At 40.4% G+C, this 24,963-nt stretch overlaps 2 protein-coding genes across 9 annotated transcripts in view; both read right to left on the bottom strand.

Annotated features, from left to right (window-relative positions):
- Positions 1-1,045: 1,045 nt before the first annotated feature.
- lbr (lamin B receptor) lies at positions 1,046-13,936 on the bottom strand. 3 transcript variants are annotated; one of them, XM_056363405.1, is made up of 14 exons: positions 13,793-13,936; positions 9,517-9,691; positions 8,876-9,091; positions 8,344-8,442; positions 8,031-8,202; positions 7,397-7,623; positions 6,464-6,518; positions 5,845-6,039; positions 5,599-5,702; positions 4,785-4,910; positions 4,473-4,641; positions 4,129-4,209; positions 3,572-3,694; positions 1,046-3,091 (listed from the first exon to the last, which is right to left on the bottom strand). In XM_056363405.1, exons 2-14 carry the CDS (start codon positions 9,685-9,687, stop codon positions 2,931-2,933), a joined length of 1,899 nt encoding a protein of 632 aa, XP_056219380.1. In that variant the 5' UTR covers positions 9,688-9,691; positions 13,793-13,936; the 3' UTR covers positions 1,046-2,930. The 3 variants fall into 3 exon arrangements, with proteins under 3 accessions (XP_056219380.1, XP_056219382.1, XP_056219381.1); XM_056363407.1 differs by having other exon boundaries at positions 7,397-7,593; XM_056363406.1 differs by lacking the exon at positions 13,793-13,936 and adding an exon at positions 11,999-13,207.
- A 3,474-nt stretch (positions 13,937-17,410) lies between these two features.
- The window catches only part of enah (ENAH actin regulator), a 111,876-nt gene continuing 104,323 nt past the window's right edge, over positions 17,411-24,963 (bottom strand). For all 6 annotated transcript variants that reach the window (XM_056404553.1, XM_056404551.1, XM_056404556.1 and 3 more), the window contains 3 exons: positions 24,725-24,809; positions 23,482-23,539; positions 17,411-22,489 (listed from right to left, as the gene is read on the bottom strand). In XM_056404553.1, the coding sequence (XP_056260528.1) occupies positions 22,452-22,489; positions 23,482-23,539; positions 24,725-24,809 (181 nt within the window). In that variant the 3' untranslated portion in view covers positions 17,411-22,451. The remainder of the gene's footprint in view (positions 22,490-23,481; positions 23,540-24,724; positions 24,810-24,963) is intronic.

The following is a 24,963-nucleotide window of genomic DNA, read 5'->3' as shown; positions in this document are numbered from 1 at the left end:
GTGCAGCAATCTTCCACCCACCAAATCCAGATTAACTCTGCGTGTGTTTGTGCATGTGCATGTGCATGTAAGTGTGTATGTGTGTGTGTGTGTGTGTGTGTGTGTGTGACAGGCGTAAATCTGTCAGTTGCAAAGAGAAACTGACAGACAGTTTATGATAATTATTAGTGCTGTGTTACAGTGCAGAAGTCTTGACTTTAAGATGACAAACAGCACATTTCTGTCACAAAAAATATCACAGAACATATATTGATCACATTAGAAACGGCACGTTGTGTGTTCTCATGATTTGATTATTTAAAATGCATTTTTTTGTTTTTTTCCCCCTAAAATGGCAGATTTTCACCACCAGTATCATGACGCCACTACACGGTCTTATCAGGGTTTAGCCTTTGCTGCCCTCTATTGGTTTAATAGAAGAAGTGCAGCTAGACAGTTTTTTTCCCCCATGACATCATTATAAAATAAAATTCACAAGAGGTTTACTGTTCTTTGTTGTTCTTCTAATGCTTTTAATGTGTGTGCTTTGATACCACATCTCGTCTCTCTAATTGTCCTTTTTAACTTTGAAATATTTTGTATGTCTTCCCTCTTTACCGTCTTGTCCTGTTTTTGTTTATGTTGCCTTTGATCCTTTTTTTTTTTTCTTACAATGTTGACAGTAGGGTTCGTACCTTCCATGCTTGTTTGTCAACCGCTCTTCTGTCGCTTCCGGGCTTCCCCTGGTAACCACGGCAACCGAACCAGAATGGCTGAGCTGCAGAAAAAGGTTGTAAAAAGGGCCTAAACGTTGAGACTGGATCTATGTCCGCCGGCCTGACTTTTGTACATCTAGTGTCCTCAGCTGGTTGGTGGCTGGAACAGGTGCCGCTCCAATGAGGCGGAAGCGACCGCAGGAAATAGTAGCGTTGCAGCCAATCACAAAGCAGAGTCCACACATCCCACTTAGCATACAACAGGAAAAGTATAAAAGCAAAGTTTGACCAAACACACAGTCACAGTCTTTAATGATAAATTCCTCCACACGTCAATAAATGAAGCAGGAAAAGGAAATCCTGTAAATCTTTATTTTATGCTGCAACATTTGTACAGATAAGCTTTTTTTTTTTTTCCAGCCACTGCTGCTGATTTGATTAATCTTCACTGAACCCAATGGAGCTTAAAACGTCTCATTCTCTGTTGTCATATATCAAAAATACATCCAACTTTTATTATTGCTCTCCACTCACAGACTCACAGCCAAACCCTGGAGAGAAGGTCACCACCATAATATTAAAAGTATCCCAATCACCATAATGAGTCCTGGGTTCAACAGGATGGTGGTAAAAGTATTTTATTTCTCCCTCTGGTCAGGAAATGAGAGTGGCAGACCATTACACATGTTTTTAATACATTTTGAAGAACTGCCCAGAAACATGGCAAATCTAGGTGTAAACATAACTACAGTGGTCAAAATGAGTAGTTAACTTAAAAAAAAAAAAATTAAAATAAAGAGCAACATTAAATATCTACTGAGAAACATCACTACTTTCACCTCTTTTTACTCAAATTAACATGATTAAAAAATATATATTTACAGAGTATTCAGTCAGCACAGCATAAAAAAATGCTACCTAAATATAGAAACTGTATTGCTACGTATGTACTCATCTACAGCTGCACAGGCAGAAAAATATTTTTTTTGGGCTCGCAAATGCACAGGTTATAAAAGCAAACACAGTCCACAGATCTGCATGTTGTCACAGTCTAAATTTCATCAAAACGGTGTGTTTCATATGAGCTGGGTAGTTAAAGCTTAAATAAGTAAAAATCAAATTCATGTGGCAGTGGCGGGAAATCAACGACCAGTTCATGATATAGAAAGAGAGAGAGAGAGAGAGAGAGAGTACGCTCCAGAAACTAGCAGGACGAGATACAGATGGTTTCATCAATGCGACAAAAATAAGACAAAAATAAAAGTAGTTGGGGGGGATTTCATTTTAAAAAGCGTCACACACCTGTGGATGTGGATAACGGATGGTCACATTGTCGGTGAAATGATAAACAAGTCTAACTCATTTTCCTCTCTTCGGCAGTGACGTCACACCCACAATCACACACACTGCCTGAGACCAGAGGACGCGGAGGAGAGGAGAAGTGGACAGTGGGTGAACCTGAGGTAGCAAAGCCAAATCAAATACACTTTGGAACTGATAAAAAATAATAATAAAATAAAAATGCCTTCACGCATTAGTGCATTTTTCTTGAAACCTCTGAAAATAATTTTACACTCTCAAGTCAAAACTAGATATCTATAAAAACTATACAAAAAAATATTAAGACAAAACTTTTCTAATTCAACTTTCTTACAAAATTCTGGGTCCTGAGAAAGAACATGAGTCCTACTTTCCAGCGTACTGAAAATAAAAATTAAAAAAAGAAACGTAGCATCCTTCACATGCACAAGCTGGAAATTATAGTAGGAAGGTGTACTTACAATTATTCATAATAGCCAAAATGATATTGTAATTCTGAATATGGGAGCAAAGAATAAAACTTAGAAATTATGCAAGGGGTGCATTATTCTTTAAGTATCAAAACAAATGTGTATGTACAATAATATACATCCTAACAAGACATTCCTAGCGGAGGCGTTTATTTTGTTTTCCCCATTTTTTAAGATTTAAGATTTTAAGATTTATGTAAAAATTCTTGAAACAGTCCATAATTACAATGAGAGTCTTTTTCTTCCATCTAAAACTTGTAGCTTCTTCAGTCCAGAAATCCAGACCGTTTTAAAGATTCTTGGTTTAAACAATAAAAAAGTCAATTCAGTCAATCCGTACGCATTTGCTCTTTTGTTTTTTGTTTTTTTTGCGAGCCTTCACAGCCATTATACTGGGTGAAAAAATAAAAAAAGGCCTCAGCTCGAGCGTCCAGCGTCAGGTTCCTCAGTAGACACGGGGAATGATCCGGTAGCGAACAGTCCGGCAGTACTCGTCCCACGCCGACCCGTACTTCCTCCTGCACTCGCTCATGTCGCGCGAGTCTCGGTGCACGAGCAGAATGATGAAGTAGATCATGTAGTACCACGGCAGCAGGTGGCTGAAGCCTGCACATGGTAAAAGGACAGAAGAAAAACGATTGACTTGTCTGTAAGTTTATTTGAAAACAATGTAATTTGCTTTTAATCCGTCAGCATTCACAGCATTTTTACTCAGTTTAATAGATTCATGTTCTGTGGTAGTTCTATCACTGCAAAACCCCCAGAAATAAAAGAAAGTCCCACACACCTTTTTTCTCATGTTTTTCTAGTATGTTTCACTTTATTGCAATGTTGACCTTTTAATTGGAGTTAATTAACTGGAGTCTAGTTTAGTAGGAATATTCTTTTTCAGAATAAGGGCAAAACCAATAATATTTTGTGCAAGTAAACGTAGTGAATTATTTGCACAATAACCACATTTGCAGTTAAAACCTATATAACTTTTTTTTTTTTTTTTCTTATAGATGTCTGGACTCTAAACTTCATTACCAAACAGTCAGGACCTCACTGGTTTCTAATATGGCAAATGCTATAAGTGCAACTCACCACAGGGTAGGGACCAGGCCAGAGCCATGATGAGGTCTCCCAGGTAGTTAGGGTGGCGGACCACACCCCACCAGCCAGAGACCAGGAGACTCTTCCCTGTAGCTGTGGGGATCGACTTCAGGTCTGGAGAGACAGACACAGAGGTTAGAGTGACAAGAAGGACAAAGAAAAAGGAAAGCTTTAAACAAAGTTTTGGCATAGAAAATATGACTACTTGTCCTGTTAGAAAGATGTTGTAGTTATTGTGAGTAACAGAACCTGTAAAGGCTAAACCTAATTATCAGAACCTCATTCAATTTTGGCTGTTTGACATAATTTAAGTTTCACACACAGACTTCAAAATTTGGTGCTACTTTAACAACAAGCTGCAGCTGGTTTCCACCGCTGTTGACAACTCAGTCACAGACATCACTCATGGAAATAACTAGAGCTCAACCATCACTAACTAATGACTCTTCCACCTTTGGAGGGAAACAAAGAAATGCAGAGGGGGAAAAAAATATCATCTCATCACAGAACCAAGACATAGTTAGCTCTATGGCTGCAGGAGAACTTACAAGAGAGATTTGGGTCTGATGGGTTTCTCCTGAATGCGTTCTTCTCAGAGTTGGATTTCCTGAAGATGTAGAAGCCGACAACTGAGAGACAGAGACCAAGAGAAGACGTTAGAAACAAATATATCACCCATCCATACCTCCTTTTGAAACAAATACAATGTCTTACCACAGAAATATTTAACCACAATTATTTAAAATGTACTTTATCTTAAATTCCTGTGACATTACTAAATGATTTTCTGTGTAGAACTTTACGATAAAGCAACAAGAATGACCGGTAAATGCAGCTATGTGAACTCAATAATCCAGATCGTGAATTCAGCTGAACGGTAAATCCCACTCACGTTTGAGCATGAGGATGGCTGTAACGGCTGGGAGGCTCAGGGGGTTGGGGTGGTTGACCAAGTAATAAGCCTGCATGGTGTAAGTAAAGGGAACCCACACCAGATCACCGAAAGCCAACATGAAGCCGAAGCCGTCGTGCATCAAGTCCATGGTGGTCAGGATGGCCTCCTGAGGAGACAAGCACACATTCACTCATTATTTGTTTTATGAAGCAAGCAGGTTTTACAAGTTGTTTACCTGACCATGCAGGTAATCATTTCATTCATCAATGCGTTTTATCTAATTCCCTCTGAGGAAACGTGCTCTGTTACCTCGTTCCAGAGACCGTCCACCACGTAGAGCAGCTGGAAGATGTTCACGAGGATCATGCTGTTTGATGGAGCGTCCAGACCGTGCTTCTTCATCTCAGCCAGCGCCATCGCAAAGTTGATCAAACACTGAACAATCAGAGAGGATAAAATCCATCATCAGTATGAATTGTGATCATGCAGAATGGTGAATATCAATTCATGGAGATACAGGTGTATGCAAAAGTTTGGTTTGTTTTGTTGATTTTTGAAGTGAAAAGTAAACACAACCCCTGCAGATAAACAGACGTAAACCTTCCTTCAAATGTTCATGTTAAAGTTTAATGTGATCAATGAGTTAATGTCACATGCCTAGGGTTAAACCTGCAGTGCAATGTGTAGGTTTAAAATATCTTGTACAGGCAGGCTCACCCTCACTGTCGGCTGTGTGAGTTAAATATTTTGCTCTGTGCATCTGCTTTGTCGACAAGCCACAGACAGTCGGCAAGAGCACTTGTATTTGCAGCCATGCCTCTTGGTTTGTCGCTATCATGGTGAGTGGATCATCAGTACAACTCAGATAATAACGGCTGTGATTAAAACACTGTCATTTTTAAAGGATATGTAATAATGAAATGCGGCATAGTACCATTTTTAACGGCAGTGTGTTGCGATATCTTCAGTATCGAATGCAGCATGAATCAAGACACAATAACTGCAAGTCAGTTTGACCAACAGAGAGAGGCGTGTTCTGCCCATAATATTAATAATAATAACAATATTATCTTCTTCCTTAAGGTGCTTACTAAATGTATTTTTTAAAATAAGTTCCTCTCACCCAGCCTATCAGTCCAGGGCGCATCTCACAGAAGAATTTCAGGTCAAAGTCTTTTATGCGAGGATTCAGTTCACGTCCTTTGAAAAAGTCATAAACCACATTTCCTGAAGAGAAAGAGGGAGAAAAGAAATGAAGCAACTGTGCACATTTAACAACAGACTACAGTCACAATAAATGAAATAATAAAAGAGACAAAACAGAATGAAAGTGATCAGTCAGTCAGGGACTGAGGATGTTTCTGCTTACCAGAGTTTCCCCCCAGCGCCAGCTTCTCTGTGGGAGCGTAGCGAGAGCGGACATACAGGTAGACGCTCAGCAGGACGGAGATGAGGAAGGTGGCCACGGCTAGCTGCAGGAAGTGACTGTGGATGTAGGTGAGGTCAACACCCTGGTGCACCGCTACTGCCACTGCTACAGCACTCACCGCGATGGCAAAGAAACCTGTTAGGAAGCAGAGCGCAGAGTCAGACAGAAAAAATGTGACATGTGGAAGACAAAAAGCTAATTTTTTATTCGGTATTTATTTGACGCTTTCATGTCAGAGCACGCAGAGACATTACATTATGTAAACTTCAGTAACAACTGGTAAAAGGCAGGTGTTCTGTAACAATATTACACAGAGAGGTGTTTCTGTTATTTAGCCTACCCTCATTGATATAATGGGGTGAATAAAATTACAGAACCACTTATAAGTATAACTCAATAGCAACACAAACTGCAGCCTTCAAAATGACCATACCGCTGAATCAACACCTCTCTAAAAATGTTTTTAAAACTGAGAATTATAATCTTCTTGAAGGTGCTTGAGGATATAACAAAGCAGTGTTGTATTGGTTTTAGCTAGGTTTGGTTCACATAGACTCACCATTGGTTCTGTACTTCAGCCTCTCCCCAGACCTCAGCGGCATGCCGTCGCTCAACTAGAGAAACAGAAGAAATGGGATTAATGGGATCACTGTGGATGGAGAAGTCATGGTTGGAATGAGGGTCACTCAGTCACAAGTTAAACACAAGCACGCTTAAACATATGGACCCACTGGTTAATGGCATTTTTAGCTCACAGGAGCGACATCTCTAGAGGAGCCAATCAGAGGGATGGGGATCTTGTAAACATCAACGAGGGGAGAAATCTATTTTGCGATTACTATGTTCTCACTTTTACCACTGTAGGGACTTTTGAATGGGAGGAAACACTGAAGATTAAAGACAAACATCAGCTTTTTTATCTATATTAGAAAAAACTAATACTTCAACTGAAAAGCACAAAAATGTTTTATGTGTATAAATATCAAGTAGAAGAAATGACCCTGGAGTGAAAGACCAAGATGTTGTTTTTTACTGTGGAGTATCTCATTGACTGTGACTCCTGATCATTGATCCAATTTGTGCCTCATGCCAAAGTCATTAAACAGACAAAGTCATGTGCCAATTCACACGTGTCTGTCCTGTACACATAGTAGTGCAGAGTGAGTACAGAGGGCTAACCAGCTACCACCTTACTTAAGGCCGCTTCATGGTTTCCGCTTTCCCTCGGACTGAGGCTGACTGCACACACGGACATGTTTCTATTCATAATACACACTGGGTTATGCATGTGTGGACACGTAACGCACTACACACTGCACAGGGTCCATGTGGACCCTTGCGGACTGAGGCAGTTGATTAAATTTACATCATGTGAACCCTCGCAGACATGGGGACACAGAAACCATGAATTGGCCTTTAGACAAACCCAGTAATACTGTACTGATGATGTTACACACTACTGTGTGTACAGTTCTCGGCTCCTCTCACTCACCTTTCCAACAGGCAGGATGTAGAGCACAGCCTGGAACACAATCCAGAGGAGGACAAAGCCAAAGGCCTGGGTATCCCAGAGGGTTTCAAGAGGGGGCAGAGGAGGGGGAAAGTTGACCAGGCTGGGGTCCCCCTGATTGATTTGGAGCACCAGGAAGAGAACCCAGGCCGGCAGAAAGAGCAGCCAGAAATAGGCTCCTGCAGGAAGGAAAAGACACATCAGGGATACTGATGTCCTCCGTTGGATCAGGTTCATTTTATCATAATATTTCTGCATTTCTAGTGAGGAAAGTTATGTACTGCACAAATTGTGAGGTTTTTGTGCCATCTAGACTGGCAGTGTTTCATTCTTTAAGTAATTTGAAAAGCTGTGTCCAGTTTATGATAGCACAGTACTGTTCTGATGACACCATAGGTTCATGCTCATTTTACAGTCTGTCTAGTTCTATCAATGATTAAATGAAGAAATGAAAATACATAAATTAACTGGAATGTGACCAATTACATTTCTGTGTGCTTAACAGCAGTGTCCTTGTCCAAGGGTTTAATCCGTCTGGCTGTAAATCAAATTAGGGAAGACTTTGCTTTGCTCCGCAGTAGCTGCATACAACATGGAACTGCACCCTGTAACCTACCTATCTTCCCTCCGAAGTCAAGTGGGGTGGAGAGGGCGGCAGCAGGAGCTGCAGCCTTCTTGGCCTCCTCCTCCAGCTGCTCTTGTTTGACTGCGACTTCTTTGGCAGCTCCGTCGTCCTTCCTGCGACGTAGATTATAACGGCCCTGGTTCTTCTCAGGCTCTGCTTCCACCTTCGCAGAGAGATTTGGGCTTATTTAGGATTTTAGAATTTTTAAAAACATGATGTGCAACTTTTCAACAAAGTTGTATCAAATTCTCCTAAGTTTTCCACACAGATGAACAGTTTTTTTTAAATTCAAGATAAAACTCACCTCATTCACTTTGTTAGCCGTGTTATTCTCCTCTTTTTGTTTCTCCTCTTGCTTTTCATGTTTATTGTTGCTATTGTTCTCGGTTGCCTCTGTCGGTTGCTGCCCATGAAACAATGAAGGGGGGTTGATGGAGATGAAGAGACAAAAAGGGGAGGAAAAAAAACACAACGTGAGGACCACACACGGGGAACGTGACTCTGTTATGCTCAAAATCCAAAATCAGAGGCTGAAACTGACACATTCCTCATTCCCACAACAGCAAGGTGCTGATGATTTAGGACATTTGACAATGTACAGGAATTTGCCAGAAAAACTGTGAACCTCCTTTAAATTAATTAACTTTTATTAGTTGTAAATGACCAAGATTCATAACACAGAATCATTTGTTAGATCTCCTCTACAGTAGGCTGATATTCAGTAACACTGAATACAATAGATAATGTAAGTGATAATAATTTTATATTATAAAAAAACAAAACATAAAAACACCGGAAACATAATATTACAATGAAACAAAATATATAACAATTACCAGGGGGCTGAGCCTGACTTCCAAATTATCCTTCAGCCTTGAGTCCCTATGAGAGGATGGCATGCTGTCCGTTATGGCTGCAGCAGCGACAGCCGCTGCTGTACGAGAGGACGAGCGGCGCGTTGTCCTTGCTGGGGAGCGTGACCGGCTACGACGACGGCCTGGTGATCGAGAACGAGAGCGAGACCTGGATCGGGTCTGGAAACCAGCAGCACTCTGAAGGACAACAGCAATTGAAACATAAGAGGAGATTACAACCATTGGCAACAGCTGATGATTCTTTGTAAGTATATATACAGAAACAATATAGAAACGTTTACACATTGGGGTCAAGAAAGGTCATCCACAATGCTTTCAGCAGTAGAATGACATGTCTTCAATTCATTTGGGTATCAAGGCATTTGTCACATTTGTAAATTATTAAATCAACAACGGAATTTGACTTTGATTTAAAAAGTATTACTAAAAAAATACTAATATAGGCCATAATGCTATAGATGTTAGATTATAATATTGCTTTCTGTGATAACAGAGAACTTTTGTTAAACCTAAAGAACTAATCCAAAATGATTTAAACCAAGTGAGAAAGTGAAAAGAGAGTGAAGTTGTGGTTGTCAGCATCTCTGTGACTCTAGTTCTACCTTGATGTCTTGATCCTTGAGCTCCAGCTCAGTACCGTCCTTGTAGATGACAGTGTAGAGCTGACTGGTGGTGTCAAAGCTCAGCACCTTGACTTCATAGTACAGGTTGCTGCCGGGCCAGCGGCCCATCACCTTGTCCCCTCTCTGGTACTTCACCACAGGCATCTTCATTGACCTGAGGGAGAGTGAAACATGAGTGATAAAGAGTGAGAGTAGAAGAAAGTATAAAGAGGACGGAAGAAAGAGAAAGTGAAAGAGAGAGCACAGGAGATAAAGGAGAGGAAAGACATGAGAGTAGACAGACAGGAGACATGAGAGAAAAGAGCAGGTAAAAACAGCTTCCCTAAACTACAGTTTATTTTGAGCAAAATCACTGTACACTGGGTGTTTCATTTCAGTGCAAACCTAATATGCCTTTGGTAAGTACATTAAGGAGGATGATTTGAAACAATGACAGACACTGTCATTGCAGCCTGCCCTTTCTGTCTCTATAAAGTCCACTCAAGTACAACTCAAACTTCAACAATTTGCTTGAATGACAATAGCAGTGGCATCTTAAAATCTCAGACACAAGCTAAAGATCAGAGCAAGCCTGTACAAAGGATTTTATTTTGAGATAAAACAGGAAGGAAGGATAAGCAGATGAGAAAAACCAAACGCACATTATTATTACAACACACCACACAGCTACAGCCATAGTCCAGACCAAAAGCCCAGGAGGAGTTGTGGTGGAGGAGTTTTGATGTTTATATTTAAGTTAACATCTTTCATTCTGATGTTTTCTTTGGAAAATCTACCCTCGCTTTAAGTGTTTACTGTACATATAGGGCTGAAGGGTATATGAGCTGTGCTGTTACATATTGTATATCGAATTCTGTAAGATTTTATTTATTGTCACTGTTCCTTTCAAACGGACTATCACGTGAAGCTTTATATATAATGTGATTTGTTTTGCTCTTTAAGCTCTGAAAAGGTCACACTAATGCCGAAACACTTGAAATAGTATTCCCGCCCCATTGCAAGTGTTGATCATCTCCTTACAGTCTTACACAATTTAAAGCATTAATAATTATAATGATACCAATAATAATTCACTTTATTTACACAGCACAATTCTTATCAAAGCTACAAAATGCTTGACAAAAGGATAAAACAATAAAAACGAATATATAAAGTGAAATAAATTAACTAAAATGAATTAAGAATATCAAGCACCATTTTTGTTCTGTTTATCTTCAAGTTTTAAAATCGTGTCTGTGTTTATACACCTGATCAAACTGTCAAACATCTTCTTAGTTTATAACTTCAAAACCACCCAAACATTTTGAGAGGCTGGACAACCTACATCAGCTAACACTTTAGAACTGCAAAATCCTTGTACTACGCCCCAATGGACACAATGAGGTGGGCCAGGCAAGGTCAGCATTATGGAACATTAGTGACCAGGGAGCCTCAGTGTCTAGAAAACCACCACACTGCTGCAGAACTGCTGACAGGTCTGTCCCTGCTAGGTTTACCCAAAGCTGTCTGAAAGCGTTGGGCCATTCAAGTCACAGCCAACCAGGCAGGGGGTTTTACACCAGCTCCTGCACACATGAGACTATACTTCACTGGGGTTGTGGTTGTTAAGTGTGCCAACTCTCAGAGCCAGTTTGAGGTCAGCTATAAAAATAGCAGCTGGCCAGTTTGACAACTGTACAGTCACAGAGTTCTGTGGACCAATGTGAAATTCTGTAGAAAATACCACCAGAAAGCACCTAAATAACTTCCAACTGAGAATTAATAAAATGTGAAGTCAACACACACACACACATTTGTGTTAAATAAAGCTCATTCATAAAAATGAATTCAGATAAAAGGAAAACATGCATGGTTCTGTTACTCTTAATCACTTTTCCATTTCATCTTACCACTGCCAGCATAAAAACACAAAGGACGCCTTCCAACATGTTTGATTAGTAGTGTTTTAACAACAAAATTATGTTACTCGAGGAATGGAAACACTGACTTAAACATACTCAGCACAAGCAAAGCAGATTTTAGCCCCATACCATATCGACAGCCTCCTGTCAGGAGCCGTGCTAATTCAAATTCCAGCTGTTAACATGGCACCATGCTTCATTAAATGGCAGGTAGCACATAGAAACTTATTTGAGATCTTGATGACCATCTGACAGAAATTAAGTTAAAAGAAGCCTTAAAGGCTAAACCTGACAATGTGAGTTTATTGACAACTAAACCACTCTGCTGTACAATCCAATCTGATGTCTACATCAATTTCTTGAAAGCCTCTGTAAACACACTGATTTACAGCAGAAAGGTCCAACAGTCCATTGAGAAGTTGGCTCACCGGGTTTACTACAAACAAGCAGGGAGAGTCAAACATATGCAGTCAACCCCCTAGTCCCCCAGTAACTGATATAATCCTGAAAAACACAAAAATCCAAAACATCTGAGGGGAAACCACCTCAGTAAGACACACCCAGAGTAGAGTAAGTCCCTGTGCTGCTCTCCTGGCTTCTCTGCCGAATTCCATATGGGATGTGAAAGTCAGGGCTGAATCGTGATGAGAGTTTCCCATCAGATCTCAGGCTGAACTGATGACAGGATCCGGCTGTAACGTGGGTGGGGTTTTACACAGAAGTCAGGCACACATCCCCCCTTTGTACTGAAAACTTCTATTAAGCTCCACCTGGTATGCAGCCCCTTTGGAATTTAACGTGTGAACCTCCCACCAAAGAGGCGATAACCTGTTTTGTTAACATAGCAGCACTGTATTATTTAACTTTTATGGGGGGGGGCAGACAATCAGCATGCTTTCCTTTGGACCGCAAAAACGCCTCTAACTCACTGCAACAAAAACTTTACTCCTATATGAATGCACCACCAATTGTATGATATATGTATATTGTGACGTCGTGAGATTCATAGCCACTGGATTACATTAATCTGTACTTTAGTCCCGCTTAGTACTGTCCCTCACACAGTGGGTGAGACAGTCCCGGAAACTTCCATTGAATATCGCCGGGAAATTGCTCTTTAACGAAGGTGGGGAAGTTAACCCGACGTACATTTTGGAAACCAACGAGTTAGTCCCCATGCTTAAAGTCTTTTCTCTTGCAAACCAGAAAAATGTTGTTAGAAAACACTTCAGATAAAGCACATAGCTCATCTTTGTGTCGCTTGGCATACTGAGTTTTCTAGTGCTGCGTCTTCTTCGTCTGACAGTGGTGCTCTCAGCCGTCGTGGACCCATTGCTGATCCTTGAGGCCGGAGGCCCCGCTGATACTTGACGGTTGGCGAGAGCCGCAGTCGTCGTGGGTGTTTTTACCCCAACGGCCACTAGGGGCAACAATTACCCCGCTCCACACTCGAAAACAAACGTCGACAAGTGACTCAAAGATGAGTTTAATGCTTTATCGGAAGAGTTTTCTAAATAGCTTTACCGGACAATGGGGTTTAAAAAGAGGACTAACTAGTTTTACATTACAATTCATACTGGTTAACTCCCATGCCCCCGTTGGAGTGTAGTGCCTTCTAACGTCTATGACAGTACACAGCCGCTTCCCGGAGCTTTAACGTTTCACTTTTAGGTCCATAAAGTTTCGATATCTTACTGCTTGACACGCAAATGCGAGTGTGGTTTGTCTTTGAGAACAGTCGTCGCATATCCTTTTGTGCCACAAGTGAATTATAATGCGTAAGAGCTGTGTCTTTAACGAACTGCGGCTAACGTTAGCGTTGTTAACTCAAAGGAGGGAAAACGTCATGCATTCAAACGGTGTTGGGAAAGAAACCAAACGCATCCGCCAACGAATCAACCCATGAGCGCAAGTTTTGACACGGCTAAATTTAGTGACGGTATCCCCCAGCAAAAATACTTTAAAATTAATGGTGCTCAGAAAAGTGAAAAGTCGACTGAGCTAATCTTAGCGTTACAGTCTATTAAAGATGGACTTGATTAACTAAGAATGCACCGTCGAATTTCAGATCATTTAATGGTTGCGTACCGTTAAAACGTGTAACACGTCCAACTGCATAGTTAACATCGCAGTGAAAGTCTCTGCCAAGTGTTTTTAAATAAAAATATGAGACATTAAGGGGGAAAATTACCAGCATACACAAGTTAAGATTCCAGGAACTAGTCGGAGCCTACAGCACCGTTATACAGCAGCTTGAGTTAGCTTCGGCTAAGCAACAGTTTCCTAACAAAGAGAAACATAAAGCGATTTGCTATCTTGCATCATAATTACCGGCGTTGGACAGATGCACTTACCTGAGTATGACGCAAATAATCCAAGTGAGTAAAAGTGATGATATATTATCCAAACTACGAGGAATTAATCTAAAATTTTCTTAATATTTTAAATCGGACTCTGCTCACGTTTGACGTAAAGCTCGTTCTCCCTCCCTCTCTGAGCAAAATCCACCAGTGACGAGGAAGGCGCGAAGGCTGCTGATTGGCTAGCTCAGCGTTCATTTCAAACTGTTCTACAATTTCATTGGTTAACGGTGGATTTGAGCTCGATTGGGATTGGTTTGAAAGGAGTCGCGACTACTTTGTTTACCGGTGTCAAATTACCGTCAGACAAAATGGTAGGAGCGAAGGGCAGAGGGGGAAAAAACTTAGAGATAGATAGATACTTTATTAACACCGAGGGAAATGCAGGCATCAAGTAGCTTACACGACACATATAAAACCCACTATCCACCCAATATAACAATCAAACAAAATCACAAAAAATAAAGAACAGAATAAAAATAGGCATAAATAATTAAATAGAAAAAAATCAGCTGCACAGCAGTAAGTAATACCAGTCATGGAGGTGGTGTAAATTAGAAATGTAAGGTGATGTGCAGCTGTCTCTGTGTAAGCAATGGACAGAACGGTGTAGATATAGAGCAGTGCAAATGTCTGTTGTGCCCATGGCTCAGTAGGTGAGTACTTGTTAACCAGAGTTAGTTTCAGTCCCATAATAATAAAGTAATTGATGTTGAAATGAATATAATAAGAAAATACTCAAATACAAATCCACTTAAATGTATTATCAAAATACCAAGATTACATTTTACTTATAATGAAGCCTGGTATAACATTGACTACAAAAACAAGAGTGCTGCTGTTGGTGCTGCTGAAATTGAATCAAAATTTGCCCAGTTTAGTCTGTTTACATTCATTCTTACATTTTATGCTCAAGGCAAAATGTTTCTTTTTATGTACTGAAAACTGAAGGAGGAAAGTGTACGTTTTACCCAGATAGCAAAATGAAACTTCTGACCCGACATATACCTGGATCCTCTGCCCAAGTCTGGCCCGTATACCTCCACATCCTGGCATATTCCTGTTGTTATTTTCCTGTATTTGCTGAGAGCCAGAAGATTTTTCTCTGTGTGTGCACCAGAATTGGCCCAGGCGTGGAAGTAACATCTGACAACCATGCTGTATATGGGTCACATCCGGGCAGTGGAACTGGGACGTATGCTGGGCCAGAAGAAAACAAGCATGTGGCCCAAGTATGAGCCGGATATATTTTTGCTATTTGGGTATATATTTCTGTGGGCAGGCTGTCATCATAATGGTACTGGACTGTACTACTCATAGAAGCTCTGAGAACAGCTGCATTCCCATTAATAACTTGGTGGTGTCAGTATCGTCATAGGCTGTACATGGATGTGATGCATAATATACCATAGCGCATTCATGGAAACATTTGCTAAATCTTTAATGACACTTGGAACTGTTTGCATCATAAACATCTGACCTAATCCTGCATGATAAAGTAAAACTTTAAACGTGGAAGTAATTTCATCCTCAAAATAGTGACAGAATTGAGTCAGTATATCCAATATGTCACCAATACCACAAAAATAAGTGATTAGCAGACTATACAGGACTAAATACATCACTTATTGTCAAGGTGATGATGAATTTTAATTGGGTCTCCCTCCCAAGTGTTTCTGACCCACTGAAAAAAAAAAAGTCCAGTTTTTTAATCTCAGCACTTATTCTTATTATCTTTAAATCATTCACTTGGTTTGTTAGTGTTATAGCAAAGTGCATCAACACTGTTTGTATCAAACTACCTTCAGCATATGAATTCACTCAGACATGAAGTTTACATGGAGTCAATAACAGCTGCGTGCCTTGTCTTATTTGCATAAGCAAACACGTCTCGGAGACCCGACTGTTGTGACACATTATTCACAACTGTCAGTTATAGCCAAAGCTCCTTGACACAATAAGAGGAAGAAAAGTGATTTTGAAAATTCAAACTCTCCAATCCAATTACAGCATCAATACCCGCTCTGAGCTCAGGTTGTTTTCCTGTTGTAGTGCATCTTGTGCCACACCGCAACCTCTCTTTGGCTGCGAGTCGAACAAAACCTCAAATGAACTGCAGATGCACTGCCAGACCTCTTTATTCTCCGCCCACAGGAAGTGTTGGTGCAGTCCTACTGTGTTGTAAAGTGAAACTGCACAGAAGTGCTATTTCTTTTTTTCTTTCTACAAACAATTAAGTGTTGGAAGTTTCCTTTAATCTTAAACGCAGGTTTTTTTTCCGCCCTGCAAACCAGAAATTTTTGAAGTTTGTGCCAGTGAGATTATTATGAAGTTCCTAAGTAATAAGATAAAGTCAGACATTATGTTGTATTTAGAGAATCTGCTTTTTGGTTGATAAGAATTTAATGCAAGAATAAGAGAAAAATATACATAATTTAATCTTTTTTTCTTTTTGCAAAATACCATATCCACAAATCTATATTATCAAAAGTACAGTCGATATAGTGACATATTTTAATCTTTCCAAACAAAAAATACTTGCACTGTATACAAGAAGAGAGAAATGTATACTCTATATGTTTCTGTATTGTTTTCCACAGCGCTCCCTGTTGCTCAACCCTGTTTCTCTCAGTGTCACACATCACCAGACCCGGTGAGTAACAAAGTTTTCTGAACAGAAAAAAACAAATAAGGCGAGCTGCATTTGATAAAAAGCTGAGATAGATCTGGAAACTGGAAACCAAGCATAGCCCTTAAAAAAATTATTGTGCAAGGGTGGGGGGGGAACCCTGATATTGGACGATCCAAAAAATAAAATAAAATAAAAATAAATATTAAACAGCTGTGAAGTGTCCGATTCCTGTGGATCAGTATAAAATCCTCTGAGAATATTCCTTGTTGCTGAGCATACTGACCCACAATTTGCAGTATTGCATTTTCAAATCTTGGTCTCACCCTGCAGCAGCAGCAGCTCGGCTCAGCTCGCCGACACCAGAGAAGGTAAACACATCAGGCTAAAAGGGAAAAAAAGGTTTCAGGCACACGTTTTCAGTTAGTCTTTCTCTTCCTGTTCTCCTCCGCTGAGTGTTAGCACGAGGCGCAGTCAGACCTGATGTCACAGTTAATGGGGCTGTGACTCTGGCTGACCTGGTGTAACGACAGATGAGGACGTACCAGGGAGGGAACAAGGGCAGCACGTCATTATTAACTTAAAGGTCCCATATATATATATATATATATGTATAAAGGTACATATAAAGGTACATTTCCATGTGTTCTTTGATTTTAAAGCAGGTCCAGGTTCTATATTAATACTGTGAAAGTATCAAAGCGCTCAGTCCACAGAGAAATGCACACAGCAAGAAAGAAAGAAACTGAGCCTGAAAACGAGCTGTCATGACTTCTGTAACTTGATATCTGTTATATTTTTATTCAATCACTCAGAAACTTACAGACCTGTTTCTACTAGAGCTGAGAGAGGAGATGTAAAACTACATTGAGATGGTTTTTTGGTTCTGAAACCCACATATACAGTATATCACAGGAAAAGTGTATAATATGGGACCTTTAATGTGACACTATATAACTTTTGAAAGAAGAAATAACTTAAACTTCCTCTGGCAAAAAAAGGTTTAATTCAAAACAAATAAAACACAACCTTTGCTTAATTCAACACACGTTTTTCTTACTACAGCATTCCTTGGTCTGGTATGACCAGTAGCTAATTGATAACTAGCAGCTAATCAAAGGTCAAAACAGTCGTCATCATTTAAAAAAGAAACAACTTCTAGTCTTATATTGCAATTTTTATTTAATTTGCTCAAACAAAACAATATGTTAGCATGTAAGAAAGACTAATTAACGTGAGAACAGTATGGTACAATGCAGATGATAAAAGAACACGTCTGGAAACCCATCCAATGAAACTTGCTTCAGCCACAATTCATTCCTGCAAAAATTCACAAATTCTTTTTCAGTTCCTTCAGCAGAAAAACAGGGTTTTACGGACAAAGATAAATGTTTCCATCAGCAATCTGACATTAACATGGAGCAGACAAGAAGAGTTTTTTTGTTTTTGTTTTTTTCGGAGAGATTTCCAAGTGTGGAAAGAAAGATTAGCTGCTGAAACGCAAGCGGTCTCTTTGACGTTTAAATGGCAATGAGGGAACACAGAACACTGCAGCCGGGACTCATCTGGACTTCCAAACAGGGATTTTTTGGAGGTTTAGAAAAATCATCATCTGAGCGCAAAGATCATCTTTGAACCCTTATAAGCCTCATCTCTTAAAAGGTTTGATTGTACTTCTGAGCTGTAAGAAAAGCAACCTCGCAACTGTATAGAAAGAAACCACGTGTATGTAAAAAAAAAAACAAAAAAAACAAAGAAGATCTTGGTGCAAAGGTGTTTTCCTGGTGGGGAACAACAGTACCAAGGTCATTGAACTCTCCCTTCAAAATAAAATGACCATGATGAAAAAAACTAACAAAAAAACAAACAAAAAAAAAAAACAGAAAGACAAACAAAATAACAACTGCATGTGATCATAATTACAGTCCCTAGATATTATTACTAGTCATCTTTATATCTTTGACATATAAATGCAACTTCAGAACAAGGCACAGACTACATAGTTTCACAAAGGAAAACTTCTCTCCATCCAAACATTTCACCCGCCATCGCGTCCGGAGGACTGAATATAGAGATGGACATCTTTCTGTTTTTTTTTTTTTTGTTTGTTTTTTTTGTTGTTGTTTTTTTTTAGATCTCTTTGACAACAATGATACAAAAATAAGAAAAGGCGACTTCGTTGAGAGTGATCATGTTTTAGCAGGAGACTGCCGGCTTGAATCCTTTGGTGAGATAGCCCCCACTATTGGCGACAGAGGCTTTTAAGCAACTGTTGTCAGAGGATGTTGGTTTTGCTCTGTGGGTTATTTTTTTTTTGTTGTTTTTTTGTTTTTCATCTTAAAGTGCAATCGATGCTGTGTAAACACTCAGGACAGGGAGCCTTCTTGGCTTGCGTGTTTCCATTTAAAAAGGTTGGATGAGGAGATGACACAACTTTATCAACAGAGAGTTAGAGCATGACGTAGACCATGTCTTTTTTTTTTTTTAACCACAGTATTTATTTAACAAATTCGACCCAAACTCAAGCAAATGACAGAAACTGAGGGGGGGAATTATTTTCTCAGTGTTTGATTTTTAAAAAACCTTTTGTAATAAAGCTATAACATCCAAGCCCTTGAACAGCTGTGTTGTATGACAGCCCCTGATTAACAAAACCTTGTTTTTGGTAGGATACCAGGTTTAAAAGCTATGCATGATGATAACGCATTAGCCACTTCTCCTAACAGTAATTCAAAGGGGCACTCTACAGATTTTACACATCAAAAATCAGTCTACATGTCAAGTGCTACTCAGCCCTTGGAGACCAGCTGAATAATGTTTTCTGTGAAAAATAACCCTCATTATGTTCAGACCTGGTATCAACATCTGTCTCAGGTGACCCAATCACAGGTTCAGGTGTGAACGCACCCAAGATGCATTGAGGACGCCATTTGACATCAGACCACATTTGGAGGTGGTCTAGGCCACATTCTTTTAACAGTGTGAACGCAAATCTGTCCTGGGCCTCACTGAAGGACGCCTGCTCAGCTGACGTCCTCTGCCACAGTCTAGTCTCAACACAGTTTCATAACAAACTGACTATATTTCAAATGGGTAAAACCATAGTTTATTGTAGAGCTGTGTGCAGAGCAACGAGCCGCTCAACCGCTCCTTACCCCGCTCTCTCTCTCTCTCTCTCTCTCTGATTGGCTAAAAACAACAACGTATATACGTGTTTATTTGCATATAGAGCGGGGGAAGTGAGATCCGATCAGATGTTAAAGCCAGGTGTGAACAGGACCTTATAATGATGTCATAGAGGTTATCTTGGTTCAGGCTTGGCAACTCCAAAATCTGATCAGAAACCAGTAGAAAGTGGTGGTATGGATCTTGAGAGACGTGGATGATGACCAGGCAAGTCAGAGACTCTCATGAAAAGATGCTATCAAGTTGCATAATGGGAACTGAAGGACCAAGCATCATCAGAGATTCCTGGCCTTCGATGTTGACATTTTGACCATTATTTTTGAAATACCGGCCTATTGCAAGCCTCCCAAACCTTATGGAAGCTAAATCTGAAGTCACTGCAGTGCCCCCTTTAAGGTACAAATACTCTTACTGTTGCAAAGGGGCCAGAGTGGTGACATTAAGGATGAACTACAGTCATAGTGCTTACACTGTATTGCCTTGTAAGTTCTCAGTTTGATGCTTTTAACCATCAAGATACCAAGAATGCTAAGTTACTTATTAAAACTTTTTTTCTAGGATATCCTATCACCTCAGAATCCTCTGGAGGGTCAAAGGGTCGTTATTAAGCCCCATGTTTTTCCTGCAGACTCCAACGTAAAGTGGCTGTTGAAGAGTCATGAGGTTTGATTGTATTAAGGAGGCCGTCCCGCCTCAGGACCTCATGTGGAAACAAAGAACAGCACTGAGACCAACATGAACGTTTCCCCTTGACAACGCAATCTCAGAACAACAGCTACAGTTTATGGACACCAGTCTCAGCTCCCAACATATCCCTCTCAGGTTGATTGTACTCAACAAAACTCAGCGCTCAACTGAAAGAAATGTTGAAATAAAAAGTGTTTTAAAATAAAAGTTACACTTCCCTTCTATGTGTGTGTGTTTCAGGGAAAATACAGCTTCTCATTTTAAGGATTTGACAGAGGCAGGAGAAAAAGGCAAAGACGAAAAAGATGAAACAAACACGTCATCAGTAAGCACTGGTGAAAAGAGTGAATGGCACATTCATGTCCTCATTGGGACACCATCTCTTACACATTTGGGTTGACCTGTGCACCTTAAAAAAAAAAAAAAAAAAAGTTTTACTCTTATAAACGCTGTAAAATAAAAATAAACCATAAAAAAATTCAACTCCAATGTGGCTAAAGATACAGTCTCCTTGGATTTCATAGGAAAAAAAAAAAAGAAAGGAGAGTGTTGTGTTGTGATTGTTACAGTGTTGTTCTGATATTCTTTCATGTTCGCCTTCAGTTTCACAGAAAATCTGCAACACAGTTGACAAGAGGTGGCAAAGTGTCAAACACAGTAAAAAAAACGGCCCCTACGAGAGCTCAGGAGGGCCAAAAAGGACAAGACGCACACACACACACACACACACACACACACACACACACACACACACACACACACACTGAAATATGTTTGGTGGCGTTGGGACTCGGGCAGGTGGGCCTTAAAATAGATGCTACACTTATTGCTTGTAATAAAACTTGTGAGAGTCAATACAATTTTTTCGTGGCAGACTTGTTGTGACCTTCACCTCGTAAAGAAAACGACCGCACGTGCACCAAAACGGAGTAACCAAAATGTGACGGACATGACGGAGACTGACGAAGAAAGGCGGGAGGGGAAGTAGAGAGTCTTCAAATTGGGGGAAAAAAAGGTACAAGAAAGGAAGTCAGTTCTATCTACACGTCTGGCCATGGTCAACTAGCATGACGGTAAAATGTCTCCACACTCCAGGAAGGGAAACGACGACGACGACGACGTCTGGTTATGGTTCCACAGATGAAGAGACGACAGACAGAGGAGAGCTTCCTGTTTAAAAGACTGGATTATTGAGCTACTTGATATGGCCATAGATCTACACTGAAACAGACGTGGTGGATAGATACGCGTTTTTTTGTTTTTGTGTGTGTGGTTTTTTTTTCTAAATAACTTTTTCTCTCTTTTGTACATGTTCGGGTTAAAATAGTTTTTTTTTTGTTTGTTTTTCTTTTTTTTAAGGAAGACGAGCTTTACAGTGTCCTGCAGTGGTGGACTTCACCAGAGACTGACAGTCCCCCATACATACTCACGCACACACACGCGCACGCACACACACACACACACGCACGCACGCACGCACGCACGCTACCCCTATGGCATTATGGGAAAAAAAACGTTTTTATTTTTCCATCCCCACCTTCTTCCTTCTCGCCAATTTACTGATCATAAATCCCCAACAGCTGTGATTCTTAGCGTCACCGTCGCTGCTCATCGATGGTTAATACAGTTTCATCCAAGAGTTCAGGATTATTTTTGTGTTGTGTGTGTGTGTTTTTTTTTTTTTTTCTTGCTATCATTGGACAAAGAGACAGAAATCATCTTTGCATAAAGACTTTCGCTTCTCTTTCAGACCATGCACTGCCCCCTCCCCCTCCTCCTCCCCCCTTCATGATGAGACGCCCTCAGCGGGAGGGGGAGGGGAGGTGGGGGTGGGGGGGTGGGGGATCTGCGGGGACTGGAGGCTTGCATCACCACTACCCCTGTCCATTGTTGTTTAGTCCATTGCTTCTTCCCCCCACCCCCACCCCCCCAAAAAAGTCCTCTCTCAGTATTAATGTGATTATTGTCATCATCATCATCATCTTTATCATCATCATCATCATCACCACCATCATCATCATCATCATCATCATCATCACCGTCTCCACCGTCGTGTTGCTGCTGTCGTTTTTGTCATGTCTTAAATTGACCGTCGGGTTCGTCTGTCGGGTCACGTGGATGTAGGTGTTCTGAACGGCAAGTCCGGATCCTCTATGCCGTGCTGGACTTGCCCAGCTCCTCCCGGATTGCTGAGGACACGGAGTGAAAGACGGAGTTATTTTTAACCAAAGCTATATATCACCCATTTTTACTTAAAGCGGTTATTTTTTATTTTTCTTTGCCGGCAAAAGTAGTTTCTTGGCAGAGGCAGGTGCTGGTGATTGTTGCTTGACAACAGCTTTGTTTACAGGACAAGAGGTTATAATACAGGGCAGATTTGAGGCTACAGTGAGTCGTTATTGGAAAGTGATGAGATGGGCCGGGGCTAGCTCGTTAGCATGCTAACTTGAGAGTGCTTGAGTAGAAGGAAAGACGTAATAGAGACAAGAGTTAACACTGGTGTTGCTTTCCACCTCTGGATACAGCTGTTGGTGGGTAAAGTAATGAAGTTTGATGCTGAACTCGCTTGTTAATGCTAACGCTAGCTATGTAGCAATAGCAAAACGTACAACATTTAAAAGGCTCAGCTCATGTGACAACCTATCTTGCCAGTTTTAGTTTTATTTTTTCCACATTTTGAGAAATCTATCCTCCCCAACTTAAATGCAGTGGAGATGAATGAAATTTCATTTGTACAAGAATTAAAAAAAGACATTTAAAAAAGTTTTAACATCACACAAACAATGTAAACTTTTGACAGTGAGGTTTGTGGCTTATCCAAAAATAACCAGGACATTGTTTCTGGCAGGAGATGTCACTGTTAAATATACCTGAGCTCTAGCGACAGGCAGTGTGTCTGCAGCAGTCTGCAAAACTGAAAATCCTGCCACTGCTGCAGCAACACCAGTGCTGCTGACGCCAAATAATCTTTCTGCATGTGAAAAACCACATTCTGTGCAGCTGTTAAAGTTATGAGTCATTATAGCTCTGGTGCTAACAGAACTGCTTGATGTTTCTGAGAAGAGAGCGTGTTGGTTATTTCACTTCCTGTCATCAGACACTGTTTCAGGGTTAAATATACTAAACAGTTCCTAATGGATGTGTAAATTGACTGCAGGATGTAAGTGTGAATAGAAATTACCATCAATGAGCTCTTCTTTTAGCTTCGACAACTCCTTCCTCATCTCATCCAGGATGTCCTAAAATAAATGAAACAACACAGTGTCATTAGATCAAAGCAGACCAGACTCATCTTCACCTTCAGCTCAGATGATAACTGACAGCGGTGTTTGGATTTGACGAAGTGGAGCTGCTGCCAACTGGCAAACAGAGGTTCTTTGTCTACTTTAGAAAAGAAGCTAATCCCTGTGAGATTAGGTCCAAAGACTGACTTAGTGACGGACAGATGTAAACAAACTGACAGAGAGAGCACGAGGCTACATTAGCATTATGAGCCTTAAGTGTGAGCTATGATCTCCTGCTTTCATAAGCACAGCGACTGAGAGGGTCGATAACGACAGCGAGCTTAGCGGTGGCTTTGGAGGGTGTCATCTGTCTCACAGTCCCGCTGCTGTGACCAGTTGTGGTGACAGATAGGCAGCACTGCGGCAGACAGTTATCTAACAGGCTCGTTACAGAGGTCAGAGGGGGAAGCACTACTGTGCACACCCACACTTCTTACTACTAAGAGGGCTGCATTAGTAATGGAAGAAAGACTGACCAATGAAAATCCCTCTGTCCGTGGAGGCTTTGCTTGAGATCTTTTATTTTGGTATTATATATAAATATGATTCACAATCTTGAAGCAGAATTTAGACATTTATTCGCCATTTCCACGTTTTGTGCAACATATTAGAATATTTCAGCCAAATTTACTGATAAAACGAGGATAATCTGTGGATGTCATTGAATGTAATGGCCTCCGTGCTGAGTAACAGTGAAAAACACAAAGTTTCTGACCCAAAAAATACAGCACAGACAAAAAAAACGTCTGTAAACCACTAAAATGCAGTTTGACATGAAAATGGTGTCAGATTACCAGTGTGTGTGCAGGTATTTTTTAGTTTGCAAATTATGGACATTGTAGGTCTGAACACAGGAAACATACAGTATATAAGCTTTACAGTTATTACAACTCACAGGAGAAAGCAGGACTAACAGCTAATCCCTGCACATAGGTCTTAAAAGCTGTAAAGAGCCGGAAGGGTTTTGTTAAGAAATGAAATGCTTTATTTAATAAAGTACTAAAATGATATGTAATGTGGGACTGCAAGAGATGAACAGAATGGACGCATGAAACAAGCACATTAATGTTTTGTTACACAGCCGGCTTATTGTAGTTTCAACAGATGTTTGTGCCATAAAGTAATCATAAAATTACAAACCTGTTTCAATCTGTCATAGTCAACAGCTTCTGTTGGCACACCGTTGGCACTTAGGGATGCAGTAGGTGTAGGAGTGGATTTAGGTCTGAGAGAAGAGACAGAAAAGAAGAAAGAGGCAGAGATGAGGTGAAAGAGCAACACCATTATTGTCATGTCTGTCAAATCAATGCAGAGCTGGACGTGTCACCCTTTGCCCTCTTGTCCTACATCCTCATTGGGAGATAATGTAACAACGTGAC

This window comes from Seriola aureovittata, chromosome 19 (genome assembly GCF_021018895.1).
Source record: "Seriola aureovittata isolate HTS-2021-v1 ecotype China chromosome 19, ASM2101889v1, whole genome shotgun sequence".
NCBI classification, from domain to species: domain Eukaryota; kingdom Metazoa; phylum Chordata; class Actinopteri; order Carangiformes; family Carangidae; genus Seriola; species Seriola aureovittata.
Note: the sequence above shows the minus strand (reverse complement) of the source record. Positions and strands in the feature narration are given on the sequence as shown.

Bases quoted from the DNA above. Each gene is read 5' to 3' on its own strand.
- lbr (XM_056363405.1), bottom strand. From the start codon at position 9,687: ATGAAGATGCCTGTGGTGAAGTACCAGAGAGGGGACAAGGTGATGGGC. The intron at 6,519-7,396 runs GTGAGTGAGAGG...CTGTTTCTCTAG, and splicing joins ACATCCTGCCTGTTGGAAAG to TTGAGCGACGGCATGCCGCT. The intron at 5,703-5,844 runs GTAAGCAGAAAC...CTTTCTCTTCAG, and splicing joins GGCGCTGGGGGGAAACTCTG to GAAATGTGGTTTATGACTTT.